General features: G+C 40.8%; 1 protein-coding gene across 10 annotated transcripts in view; it reads right to left on the bottom strand.

Moving 5' to 3' along the window:
* Window positions 1–14,233, bottom strand: part of LRRC2 (leucine rich repeat containing 2) — a 165,368-nt gene that overhangs the window by 75,720 nt on the left and 75,415 nt on the right. For 2 of the 10 annotated variants that reach the window (XM_080573510.1, XM_080573504.1), the window contains exon 2: window positions 11,952–13,503. The exons of 5 other annotated variants lie outside the window; for them this stretch is intronic. Coding sequence is in view for 2 of the 5 variants with exons in the window: in XM_080573504.1 (XP_080429630.1) it covers window positions 11,952–11,965 (14 nt within the window). In the remaining 3 variants the exon portion in view is untranslated. 3 more of the 10 variants (XM_080573511.1, XM_080573509.1, XM_080573507.1) reach the window with 3 other exon arrangements.

The following is a 14,233-nucleotide window of genomic DNA, read 5'->3' as shown; positions in this document are numbered from 1 at the left end:
AGGAGGGGGGCATAGAAGGGGGCTGAATTGGCATGCTGGGCTCTGGGTAGGTGGGAGAGGCCGCGGGGGGGGGGGGGGGGGAAGGGGGAGGGGAGAGGAAGTCAGGGAGAGAAAGGGCCATCAGTGCCCTCAGGACCTTGATAACTGAAATGTTTGGATCATATTCTTAGTAAAATAAACCCATTCATTCCTAATTTTAAAATCTTTCTTAGTCAAAAAATAACTGATTTATACCTTCAAACAGAAAGAAAGACAATCCTTTTATCAGAAAGTTTGAGGTCTGTTGTTTTCAAAAACAAGGTTTTCCTTCAGAAACATTTCCAAAAACTGCTTTTGATTTGATTTCCTTTTAAGTTCAGCTTTGCAATTAAAATATCATTTGATTTTCTGATAAAGAACTGGCATTTTCCAACCATCTTTGTTTATTATTCATCACTGCCAGTAATAACAAGCATTAATTACAACAGCTGGGCTCGGCTTAAAATTCATATACCAGTTTTACATTGCTGTGTTTCCAGTGCTTGCACTGAAACCTTACTACATTGCTACTAGCAGGAGAAAATCGGGGCCGGGGGTGGGAACCATGAACTGGAGATTTAATCTTTCAAGTTTGTCTTCAAGCCTGAAGGAGATAATATCAGGATTCACCCTGATCTTTTTTGATGTAGCATGCTTCACTGCCTGGGTGGCATGCCTGAAGAATCTGCATCACAAGTCCTTACCCTTTGGTCATCTTATTTTTCACAAACATTGGTGATAAAAAGTTTATTGATCACCACTACCATATCTGAGTTGCCTAAGATGTATTTGTTGTCTCCTACATCTGCCCACCTGCAAGCACATTTTTGCTAAATACCTATGAGAGCTTCCTGTAACTGTGATGCATATTGGACTTCAGCTGCAAGAGCTGACTAAGCAATCGGTGAGAGAAGCAATATGCATATATACTGTGGAGCAGAAAAAATGCATCCTTTGTGTGATCAAAAGCACACTCCATATTTTTGTTTGTACACTGCCTATGAAAACACATTCCCATATTTTTGTTTGGAACACAGTAACATGAAATTATTCTTTGGGTCCTGCACCTGGGACACAACAACCCCAAGCTGAGATACAGGCTGGGAGATGAGTGGTTAGAAAGCTGCCTGGCAGAAAAGGACCTGGGCGTATTGGTTGATAGTCGGCTGAATATGAGCCAGCAGTGTGCTCAGGTGGCCAAGAAGTCCAACAGCATCCTGGCTTGCATAAAAAACAGTGTGGCCAGCAGGGCTAGGGAAGTGATTGTCCCCCTTTACTTGGCTCTGGTGAGGCCGCACCTCGAGTACTGTGTTCAGTTTTGGGCCCCTCGCTACAATAAGGACATCGAGGTGCTCGAGAGAGTCCAGAAAAGGACAACAAAGCTGGTGAGGGGTCTGGAAAACAAGTCTTACGAGGAGTGGCTGAGGGAGCTGGGGTTGTTCAGCCTGGAGAAGAGGAGACTCAGGGGCAACCTTATCGCTCTCTATACACACCTTAAAGGAGGCTGTAGCGAGGTGGGGGGTAGGTCTATTCTCCCCCGTGCCTGGTGACAGGACAAGGGGGAATGGGCTAAAGTTGCGCCAGGGGAGGTTTAGATTGGATATTAGGAAGAACTTCTTTACTGAAGGGGTTGTTAGGCATTGGAATGGGCTGCCCAGTGAAGTGGTTGAGTCACCATCCCTGGAGGCCTTCAAAAGACATTTAGATGTAGAGCTTAGTGATATGGTTTAGTGGAGGTCTTGTTAGTGTTAGCTCAGAGGTTGGACTCGGTGATCTTGGAGGTCTCTTCCAACCTAGACAATTCTGTGATTCTGTTAATTAGCAATTATATTAAAAAATATTTCACTGTTTCGGTATTCATCAATCACTGTATTTTACAGGTGTTGATTTTGACTATAGAAAATAACAGGTCTTGTAGTGTTTAAATGTTGAGAGACTGAGATGGGTCTCAGCAACAGACAGCTCCCATTTAAGTTGTAGTTACATCCCTGGCCGTAGCCAGAGTCATATCATAGATCAGCTGTTCTCAAAACACTAATCATAGCCTATCCATGAGAAGGGGAGTCTTGGGAGTTGTGCTGACAAAGGAATGAGGAAGCAAAGATCACCTTGTGAAATCAAAATTGCCTAATTTAGAAAAATAAAAATAAAAGGTGTCTTCCATAGGAAAAGATAGAAGGAAAATGAAAGATGGAAGAACAACTGAGGAAGGAACTGAAGAGAGGTATAACAAGTAACTGAAGAGACTGAGAGAGGAAAATAGTGAGACAGAGAATATAATGTTGGTTAGTGATGTATCTCAGTATACTTTACAAAAAAAGATTAAGGAAAATAAAATTGTAAGCTAGGTGAATACCTAACAAGCTTCATTCAAAGCCTTTCTTGCCCCTGAGGTTGTAGCAATCCAGTCAAACCGCAGTCTATTCTTGGAGCTAACAAGGGAGCTGGTATACCAACGAATAAAGGGAAAATCTTGGATAGTATGGGCAACAGGCACAAAGGATTGAGAAGTAGACAGGTCAGCCAACAGACAAAAGGCTTGTCTGAATCCAGCCAAATTTACTGGCAGGCCTGTGACAATTTAAGGCATGCTTGGTTGACAGAGGCTAGTTCCCTCAAAAGTACTCGGTGCATACTGCGCACTGCATCCCAGTGCACGGCCTGTTGCAATGCTCCCCATAGGAAGTGCACCTCATTGAGCTGATGGAGTAGACCTGGCCAGGGTCGGTGTACTCATGCAACATTGCAGTCAAGTGAATCCTCTTGCTGGACAAGGAGCACTGCGTGGGAAGCACTACTGAAACAGTTATTTCATAAAGAGGCAGGTCCCTTCTGGCAGCTGGAGATAATGAAACTCACTAGACTAGAGCTATCACCAAATGGAGGTGGAGCCTGTGCTGAAATTTCTGGCACCCCAGTCTTGATAATAACGTGCAAAAATGCCCAAGCTGTCACTATGTGAAGCCAGCTGTTCCACAAGACAGCAGCCATATCATTTTCAATGACCAACTCTCACTGAAAGCAATACAGCCTTTGTCATGCATCACTATATTCATCTAACCCTGCTGCTATCCTAAGACAGTAGATCCTCTACCCATGACACTGATGAATCCACAATTCAGATAGCTAATCAGGATAACCAAGTGTTGGTTATTAACACATAGATCAAGAGATTTTTATTTTTTTTCAATTCCGCTGTAGCTGGAAAACACTTAGTTCCCCTACCTCGACAACCTTTCCTGCTGTGCCACTTTGTAGAATATTCAAAAATTACAAGTCATCAAAGATACTAACAACATGATGTGCTTAATAAATTATTGCAATAGATAAAAATGCAATAGATATGCTCTTTTTTGTTTGGTTGATTGGTTGTTTTTTTTTCTTTGTTACAATTTGGATAACAATATGCCATTAAATTAATGTCAGTAAAAGACTTCAGACAACCAAATGAGTGTCAAGATAACACAAGTTCCAGACCTAGCATGAGTAAAGGTGGGAAGAGCACTTACTGTATACAAGACACCTTTCCACGAACACTTCAGACAGAAGACTGAGAACAAAAGTGCTTGTAGCATAGCTTTCATGAAAACCACTATGGTAACAATTAACAGCTATTTAAGGACACATTTCCCACAAATACCCAACAAAGCCAAATTTATGAGAAGACTTACACAAAGTCAGGCTGAAGATAAAACTTCATATACAATTTTCCATTTGCAGAAAAAAAAATGTTTAAAAAAAAATATTTTTGTTTGTTGCATTATTTTCACACTATTTGTTGTGGCCTTCAGTCTACAGCTGTCAGAGCTGCAGAATGACTGCAATAATACTGCAGAATCCATAAGTCCCATTACATATCAGTTCAGCAGGGCAAATTCTTATATCAGTAACCTCTCAGTCTTGAGGGTTCAGCCCCTTCTCATAAAGTCTCAGTAAGCACCAAGGGAAAGATCCAATTTATAACTCCTGACAGAGCTACCACTAAGAGGTGGTTGCTCTGAAATCTGCCTGGAGCATTAATATGATGGGCAAAATCTCAAGCAATGTTTGTATTGTGGGCCATGAGTCACACTGGTTTGCTGTCTTACCTGTGCGACGAAGCCTCTTGTACAGACCTATGCTATTACACAAGTGCTTCAGCAGGATTGACTTTGGTGAAGTTGAATGAAAAAAAAGTCTTGATAAAAAAAAAAAAAAACTTCCTTTGTTGCTTTCTGGCAATTTTGTCAGGGGATCCTGTTGACATAGTAGGTAAGTCTTTAAGAGTCACAGCTCCCAAGTGATCTGGGAATAAGTAACTCTCAGAGAACCACAAAATACCTCAGGAATTGTCTCTGGTATTTCTTAAATGTCTTAAAAAACATTTCAGCTTGTTGAGGCTGTCTGTCCAGAGGTAAATCACTCTTCAGTAAATGTGCAATGACCTTAAAATCATGAGAGCGAGAATGTCTACGAGTTTCTGAAGGATTTTGAAGGCATGCTAGGGAAGAAATACAGCACTTAAAATTTAGAGTTGTACAAGACACTACAGATTTTGCCAATCTTTTTGAGTAGACAACAAGACTCTGATTGGTTGAGATCTTCCCAGGAGGTTGTTAGCAAAGTTATAAAGGATACCAAGATTAAACTATATTAGTACCAATGATAATATTAGCATTAGTGCTTGATGATGAACCCTCCATGTGAAAGATGCACAAAGATGTAAAGTGGAAGTACAGCTTTACTCAACCTCAGGCTCCTTTTAGAGCTAATTACACTTGTTCCAGATTTAAACTGAATCACCTCATTTAAGAAACATTTTCCAAGCAAAATAATGGGCATGTTATCTATTGATCACTCTCTTATTACATTTAATTGTGCAACAAATCAAAGGCACAGGAGCCTGCTGGTGTGAAAGAACAGAAATTAGATGCATGTTACATTTGATTGACCTGCAATTGCTGAGAACAGGAGGCTCTTTGGTAGGAGCCAGATTCAGTAGACAGTCTCATTAGATGTGTCATTAAAGGGAGCAAACCATAACTATCCATCCGCGCTGAGCAAGTCAGTGAAGCAGCACAAGCTCTTTTAAGGGGTGCATATCTTTATCAAGCTGTAATAGGGCGCTGTCAAGGGATACAAACGTTGTTTTCTGAGGAAGATTAAACCTGGAAGAAGAAGGGCAAATATAGCTAAGTTCACTTTATAGTCAAGTTTGTGCACCCAGAGTACAGGAGCAAACAGACCAGTGGGCTATAAAATACAACACCCTACCACGGCATCATTTCAGGAAGTGTGTCTGAGAGGATGAGGTGACTTGCTGGCCCTTTGAAAACGTCATCATCCCGTAGATCCCCAGAGATTTACAGCTCATACTCCACTGTAGTAAAATAAAGAAAATCAGTGTTCTTTCTCTGAGCCTGCTAAGAAGGAGCACACACGCTGTTGGCACCCCCCTCTTGCAGTCTTGCTGCTTTGCAAAACCACAATAGAAGAGGATGTTTTTATGAACGAAACAAATGGTGCCATCTACTGTCCAAATGACAGGGCCACCTAGCTCCCTTGCATACATACGAGCTAGCCCCAATTTTTCTGCTTTTTCCTTTATTTCTATGTCGAGGCTCAGAGGCAAATGCGCTTTCGCAGTCTACTTTGAGAAATAAGTGCAAGAATATGTTACTAGAACATGTAATTATCTAGTATGACTTCCCTGTCTCAGTAGTCCCATTATAGTGCCATAAGCAGTATACAGTACTTATGGAGTATATATCTCTACTACTAGACACAGGAAGTAATTTTGCTGGAGGAAGAGTGTGCATGAACACCAGATACAGCTACAAACTAAAGAGAGATAGAAGCTACCTCTGTCTTCTGATCCAGAAAGGTGTTTTTGTTTTTATTTTTAATTCCTGACCTGCTACTAGTAACCTAAAAAGTTCTCCAATGATCAGCAACCTTTGTTACTTAAGCTTTTATTATAGCATACCTTAAATAACTCATGTTTGGAATTAATTGTTACAGAGGATAAAAATGCAAATGAGAAAATAGAACTGGCTTTTGCAGATCCCCAAGTCCAAGAGCAATAACCTTGCATTTAATGAAATAAAGGAATAGAGACAACCAATAATCAAAAACAGGTTGACAAAAGATCTTTGTAGCTTCCTCCTGATAACTCATGAGGCTGTCTTATAAGTCGGTCAGCAAGCAAGGAAAAACTGACATCAAAAAACAAGAAAAAAAAAAACTGCCCTAGAGTGCCAGGTGCCTGGTCTTGGCTTTACAGGGGAAAAAGTGTAATCTGACCTCATGTTGCCATCCTAACGTGGTAAATCAAAGAAGCTGTACTGAAGGTTCACAATGAACTTCTGGGTTCTGTCTGACTCATGACCAAGTATTGCCCACTGGGGCAGCAGACACACATATACTTACCATTGTCTGCTTTCCACCAGCTATGCTGGTGGCTAAGCAGACCGTGAAGGTTCTCTGAAGTATGTTTGCAGACAACAGTTGGTTGGCACCAATTTCAGTTTACCTAGAAACAGCCGGTCGTTTTAATGTTTTGCTGGCTCAGGAGGCACCTCTTGGACTACACATGAGCCAGAAGAAAGTGTTAATTTAAATGAAGATGTAACCCAGGTGGCTTGAATGGAAGATTTACCTCAAAGGTTTATAAAACTTGCTGAAGTGCAGTCAGACATCTTTTCTGTCCTGACCCTCTGTGCCTACACAATATTTTTGGGCTTTTGCCAAATTCTTATCACAACTCTATAAGGTAAGGCAAAGCCATGGCGAAAAAGAGTTTTAAGCCATACCTGCAACCTAAAAATAGAGTAAGTGGGAATCTGAATGTGAGCTCTAACAGAAGCAACCTTCAGATTAGTACAGAAAAAAAAAAATGGTGAATGACTTCTCAACTCAGTCAGGCATCTCCCACTGCATGTGACTCTTGGGGCTAGTTAACAGAAGGTGGATGCCACTGAATCAAATATTTAGCAGCAATGGAGTAATATCTGGCAAAACAGACTCACGTCTGAAAGGTCAGAGATTCCAAGTTTGCTGACCTTGCAGCCTATACACCTTCATATAGCCAAAAGCCACAGGATGTTTTCCTGTGCTGTGGAGACCTGAGGGCCAGGGAACTTGTGGGTGCACAGCACAGAGGTGAGGCTCAGTCCCAGGAGTAACAACACTCAGCTCAGAAGAGGCAGAACTGGGTTTGGCAGGTGCCAGTCTGAGAGTGCCTATTGGCACTAGCCCTAACAGTCTTTTCTGGGTCCCCCTGTCCAACCAAATATATCATTTTTTTTCTGTGTCGGCATAGACCCACCAGTCATGTTTCATGGTCTTTGGATTTGAGACATGCTTGAAGTTCTTGCCAGCTTTGCAGATGAAAAGCTCCTCACCTACTACTTCGGTACTAACAGTGCACTATCAACAGTGCTATCCATTATCAGTGCAGTTTTAAGCAGCTGAGCTTTGTATTGTCAACAACAGTAAATATTAAAGATGCTACAACCACTAACTATATATTATCTTTCAGTCTGTCAAGCATACATTGCAAGAGGGGGAAGTGGCAATTACAGAAGGTAATTATAGGTGGATACAAAGTAGTTTATCATAGCAGATGACAAATTGCAAGAAAGGATGAAGGACCTTTGTTCTGTGTGGGCAATTCATACAGACTAACCAATAACATTAAAATAATTAACCTAGTAGAATGTAATGATTTTTTAAAACAGCATAAATGGTATTTAATTTGTTTAAATGAACTACCCCATTAAGACTCAAACTCATCATTTTGATTTAGAAAGTTTTAATAAGCCCAACCTTTAGCACAGTTTTAATAACTGTATTATAGATTTATAGATAAATGTCTGAGGTGGAAAATATCCTTATACAATGAACTCCTAATTACAGATGGCAAGGATTTCTCAGGAAGTTTTAAATCAGTGAGCTTGGTAATAATTTTAATAGAAATAATATTCTATGTTTTTAACTCTAAGTTAATCAGGCATTTGCACATTTTTACCAGGACTGTAAAAAATTATGGTCTGTAGCAACAAAATTACAGGCTTCTAACTTTGAAAAAGAAAAAAAAAATATATATATATATATGTATGTGAAGTGCTCAAGTACTACAGTGGAAATAACAAAATACTCACAAACGAGAAAGAGACATTATCCAAGTTGCATCATATAGTTAGCCACTATAGTGAAAGCATCTTTTAAGAAGTTTTCTGTGACCCTGGGCTCTTGAATTCAGTCTCCTGCTACTGCAGATACCAGTCAGATAGTGTTTTTCACCACCTGATGAAACTGCATCAGTGTTATTGAAGAAATAGCTCCCACAACTCATTTGCTTAGAATCATCAAATCATTAAGGTTGGAAAAGACCTTCAAAATCATCATGGTCCTCCAGCTCAGGGCACCCTGGGTCCCAAAGCCCATAATCAGCACTGAAGATGGAGGCAAAGAAGGCATTAAATGTCTCTGCTTTGCCTATGTCCTTGTCTGTGAGGTGACCTTCCCCATCCAGTAGCGGACCTATGTTTTCTTTGGTCCTCCTTTTTCTGTTCGTATATCTAAAAAAAACCTTTTTATTGTCTCCCACAGACCTGGCCAGTTTCAACTCTAATTGGGCTTTGGCCACATAATTTTTTTCCCTACAAACACGAACAGTGTCCCTGTATTCCTTACATGTTGCCTTGACCCTGCTTCCAGCAGCCATACACTTTCTTTTTCTGCCTAAGCTCCAGAAGAAGATCCCTGGTCAGCCAGGCCAGCCTTCTGCCCCACTTACCTGACTTCTGATATTTTGAAATCACCTGATCTTGTGCTTTTAGGAGGCAGTGCTTAAAGACTGACCAGCACTGATGGATGCCAATGCCTTCAAAAGCAGTTTCCCAGGGGACCTTGCTGAAGAGTTCCCTGAGCAGCTTGAAGTCTGCTTTGCCCATATCCAGGGCTGAAGTTTTGGTGGCAGTTTTCCTTCTGTCACCACAAATTCTAAACTCAACCACTTCATGGTCACTATGACCGAGACGGCTGCCAATTGCCATGTCCCCCACAAGACCCTCTCTGTTCTCTACCAACAGATCTAGGAGGGCACCTTTCCTAGTTGGCTCCCTTAGCACCTGCACCAAGAAGTTATCATCTAGGTGCTTTATGAACCTCCTGAACTTGCTCGTGTCGGCTGTGTGGTGATCCCAGTTGATGTCTGACAAGTTGAAGTCCCCCATAAGGACAAGGGGAGTTGATCTTGAGGCATCTCTTAGTTCTGCAAAGAATAATTCATCGGCATTGTCATCCTGGCCAGGTGGTCTGTAATAGACTCCCACAACGACATCCCCTTTATTTGTTCATCCCTTAATCCTTACCCAGAGGCTCTCAACTTTGCCATCGCCAACTTGAAGTTCCACACAGTCCAGCCCCTGCTTCACATACATTGCCACCCCGCCACCTCGCCTACCCTGCCTGTCCCTCCTGAAGAGCCTGTGACCATCTATTGCAACACACCAGCCACAGAACTGATCCCACCAGGTTTTGCTTATGCCAATGATGTCGTAGCTGTGGGACTGGGCCAAGACCTCTAGCTCATCCATTTTATTCCTCATACTGCATGCATTTGAGTAGAAGCACTTCAAATGTACCTCATTGTATGCAGCACCTTGTGGAGCAGATCGATGAACCTCACTAGCACACAGTCCCTCTGATTCCAGCACGCCATCCCTTAGCTTATCACTGGCGGGTCTGGTTTTATCCCTTTTTTTTTTTAATCCTTTTTATCCCTTTCCCCCTTTGACTCTAGTTTAAAGCCCCTATCAGCCCTATCTATCCTGAGCAAAAATATTTTTCCCTCTCTGAGAGAGGTGCATCCCATCCCACTTCCCCAGCATTCACTCATCTGCCAAGCTGAAGGCAGAAGAGCTGCTAGTTTTGTCACTACAGAAGTTATCTGGCTACACCACTTCCCTCACTACCCCCCCACAAAGTCAATCTTCATGCTTCCGTTTCCATTATACCTCTCTGAACTGGACACTGTCCTGTGTTTGCTATTCTCACTGTCTGAGTGTCTTTGACACTGCTACAGTAGTGAATGTCTTATTTACATCACAAAGGACAGAATAACTCTACTGGAAACATTTTCCAATGGAAATTTCTACCAAAAAGAGCAGTTGCACACTTCTCATGTACACATATAGCCTGCCAAAAAATTTAAATGAAAATCTCTTTACCGCAAAGATGGGGCCACAAAGATTCAGGATAAATTTCCCTTCTGGTGCCCAGGCTGTACCACTTCTTAATATAAAGGTTTATTGAAAAATAGATGTATAATTTATTTTTTGAAGTGACACAAATGAGAAGGAGCAGTTAACTGTGTTCTAGGTTAAAAATCCTTGAAACCTCACAAAGCAAAGTTCAGACAAGATTGGAGCTGTGCTTTTGTTTATAGACCTCTGGTAGATGGTAAGTTAATAAAAGCCTTTTGTGCTGAATGCAGAGCTCAAGGTATTGTGTCCAAAGCAGATGGCAGACAGTCTCTTTTTGGAGAAAGAGACAACCCGTGAGTCTGTGAAACATGGTAACCTACCCGGCATCCTTCTCAAAACCACACAGCTCCTCCAGCCTCTATTGTCCCTACGTTGCAGCCCTTCTGCTAGCTAATCAGTCTTTGTAGTTTGCCAAAAGATGCTGAGGTTTTAGCTACAGAAATAGCAAGATAAAACCAAATTCTAATTATCTGCCCCCGCATCACATTTTGCCACAGGTGCTGCTATATCTAAACACAGGTTATGAGGATTCTGCTGTTGGTCAGGATGAACACAAAACATTTGTCCAGGGAGATATTTAACCAATAGTTTTATCTCAGGTTTTGTTCATGAAATAGAGCTAGTGAGAGGGAAATCATAGGAAAGTATTAAGAAACGACAACTACTAAAAACAAAAAAGTTATCTTTCTTAAATTCAGGGGAGTTTAAAAGCTACACAAAACACAGAGGGAATAAAATAGTAAGTGTGCAATGTATGATGAGGCATAATGAAAAGGTAAAACAAGGAAAAAATATACCCGACAAAGGTATAATCTTGACTGAAATAGCCAACACATCTTCAAAATACAGTAGTTTATCTAGCCATCTAGACAGCATTAAACTTCATAGAATCACTAAGGTTGGAAAAGATCATATGGCCCAACCATCACCCTACTACCAATGTCACCCACTAAACCATGTCCCTAAGCACCAGGTCCAACCTTTCCTTGAACACCCCCAGGATCGGTGACTCCACCTTAGAGGTGGGGAGTCCTCTCCTTGTGTTCTACCTCGACTATTTCAAGTGAATTTGTGCTGAGACAAATCTTTGAATTGTGCAGAGGCTTTCACAGTGCTGACTCACAATAGCATAGAAGCTGGCTAAAGGAGGCTTCTATCAAACTCCTTGACTCTGCAATAATAACCAAACAACATAGGGTTCCAGGATTAAAACAGCTAGGAAAAAAAATAAAAATAATAATAATAAAAAAAAGTAGTTTGGAAAACAGAGTGATTAAATGCCCATGTTCTTCTGTAAAGGAGAAATAAAAAAGGATTTAAGGAGCACATTACTCTGTATCCACAAACAGCAGGTGCCAGAAAGAGAGAAAGGGAGACTACGCGTTGTTTTCTGACAGTCATTGATTCTCAGGTGATTTGTGTTTTAAATAGTTGTTCATTAGATCTGACAAGGCTAACTGAAAGAATGTATTTCAGAGATTTGAGGTCTGCATTGCAAACAAGAAATGAAAGACCATGGAATTTTTTCTTTTTTTTTTTTTTTTTTTTTAATGAAAGGACACTATGTGACTGATTCAATTTTGAACGGCCTGTTCAAACGAGTCTCCTAATATGAAAGAGAAGAAGAAGCTGGAATAAAATATGCCAAAAGAAAATCTACAATAGCTGCTTCAGTCATCTTACCTTTCATTATTCATCTTTTTTTTTGCAATGTTTCCATCTGGTCAACTCCTTATACGGCAAGCCTCAGCCTTAGGAAGAAATTTTCCACTCAGGAGGTGCTGAGACACTGGAACAGGTTTCCCAGAGAAGTTGTGGATGCCCCATCCCTGGAAGTGTTTAAGGCCAGGTTGGATGGGGCTTTGGGCAACCTGTCTAGTGGGAGGTGCCCCTGCCCATGGCAGGGAGTTGGCACTGGATGATCTTTCAGGTCCCTCCTAATCCAAACCATTCTGTGATTCTTTGATTCAGGTGAGCACCAGCAGCAACAGAAGGGAGGTGTCCCTCCCAAGCACAGCTCCAATCAAGCAGAACCATGGCAAAGTCAACTTAATTGAGGTCTTGGGGTACTGAAGTCTCAGTACAGTCTATGACAAACAACCACAACAGGTTTGGACCACTGACGAGACAGCTAATGACCTTACTGCTATTGGACAGATTTTAAAAGATTTAAGAGTCTTCAGAAAAGTCCCTCAACAATCATTCTGATCTCTATCAAGAAGTTGTGCATATGCATTTGAAATTTTATAATTTTAATATTTACTGTTAACTATAAAAGTTCACAGATTTGTCTCAAGCATAGACCACTGTGGCTTGAGTTTCCAGTAAAGGCCAGTGAGAACCATATCCTGTGTTGTCCTTATCCTCTACAGTAGTCATCAGTTAAACCCCAGGCAATAAATGTATCAGAACTTTGTTTTGCTCTACATGATTTCTGATTAACACATCCATAACATCTCTCAGGATACATTATTTCCCTGCTTTTGCCTGGTGCACAAAGACAGAAATCTGTCAGATTCTGGAAGACACATTCAAGGTTTTGCCTGTGTCTTCAATGAACTACTCTGGAAGAGAATGACTTGCAACATAGCAGTTTCTACCTGCAGACCTAGGGTCTTACTAGCATGTAGATGTGTCTGTAAGCCTTATTTCTCTACAATGTCATGTGCTTCAAGTTCAAGGTATGATTTCATGAGACAGAGTGCAGTGACCTGAAGCTTGATTTCATTAAAATTGAGAGGTTTTGAAGTCCTCTTCTATATCCTAATTCCTTCCTCAATCCCAGCCACATACTCCCGCCACTTACCTTACTTGCAATCATCGGTTCCTCTCTGTGAGTTTATTAACCCAGAAAAAAAAAAATGTTCCAACAAACTATCAGTATTTTTCTGTGAAACAAATTAGTTCATTATAAACTTTGTGGATCCAACATGTATCAGCACAACCAGATAAGACTGAGCTGCTCAGCTGGGAGTGGTACGGAAAAAGTGGAGAGATAAGGGAAAAGATTTCATTGTCAGCAAGTTTTTATATTCCATTTGGCAGGATATGAAACTAGTTAAAAAAATGAGGGAGTGAGGGGATGAAAGAGAATGTCACGGCACCTTTAGTTGTGTGGTAATTCATAAATGATTGGTATATTCTTGGAAGAGATGATATTCATTTTCTTCTCTGGAGTCATGCTACTTCACTGTCTAACTCAGCATCATTTAACACTCCATGTCCAAATCATCCCCTAAGATTTAAATGTATTTACAGTTACACAAGGGGAAAAACTCACACCACATTTATTGACACAGATTATTTCACATGGATTTATATCCTGGTAATTGCAAGTACAGCTGTGCCTAAGATAAGACAGATTGTAGGGTCTCTAAGTTACTGCACACCTCTGAAGTGTTCATGGCATCATCTCCAAACTGTTTCCTGAAGAATAAAAATAAAATGTATACAGGGATTTTTTATTTTTATTTTCATTTAATATTCTGTCTTAAATAGCTGGGAACCTAATTCATGTAAATCCATTTACTTCAGCACATACCTCTTTTTTAACATCTACCAGTCTAATGTAGAATGGTAATATATCTTTAGAGATATAAACTATGTAAGAATTGCTCCCTTAATACAACTTACGCTAACAGCTACAATACAAGCTCGTTGGCCTGCTGACCAGTCCTTGTCACAACATAATCACTAGGAAGTCAACAATTGTGGATTATTGTCCCATTGTGAATGAGTAGAGACTGATGTTTCTGACCCAGTTTTTAGCATACAAGATTTCATACCTGTTTCTTTAACCAGCTCTATACCCAAAGATTATTTCAGTAGGCTGGCACATAGCTTTACTGACAGATCAAAAGCTGTGCTTCCCACTCCTTCCTTTTCCACATCTTCTTGCCACTACTCCTGCTTTGGCCAGGAAGCACACAATTTGGTATGAGTTGAGCCAATTCATCACTGACCAA

The sequence above is a fragment of the Anser brachyrhynchus genome (assembly GCF_964034855.1).
Source record: "Anser brachyrhynchus genome assembly, chromosome: Z".
Lineage (NCBI taxonomy): Eukaryota > Metazoa > Chordata > Aves > Anseriformes > Anatidae > Anser > Anser brachyrhynchus.
This window is presented reverse-complemented; position numbering and strand designations above follow the sequence as displayed.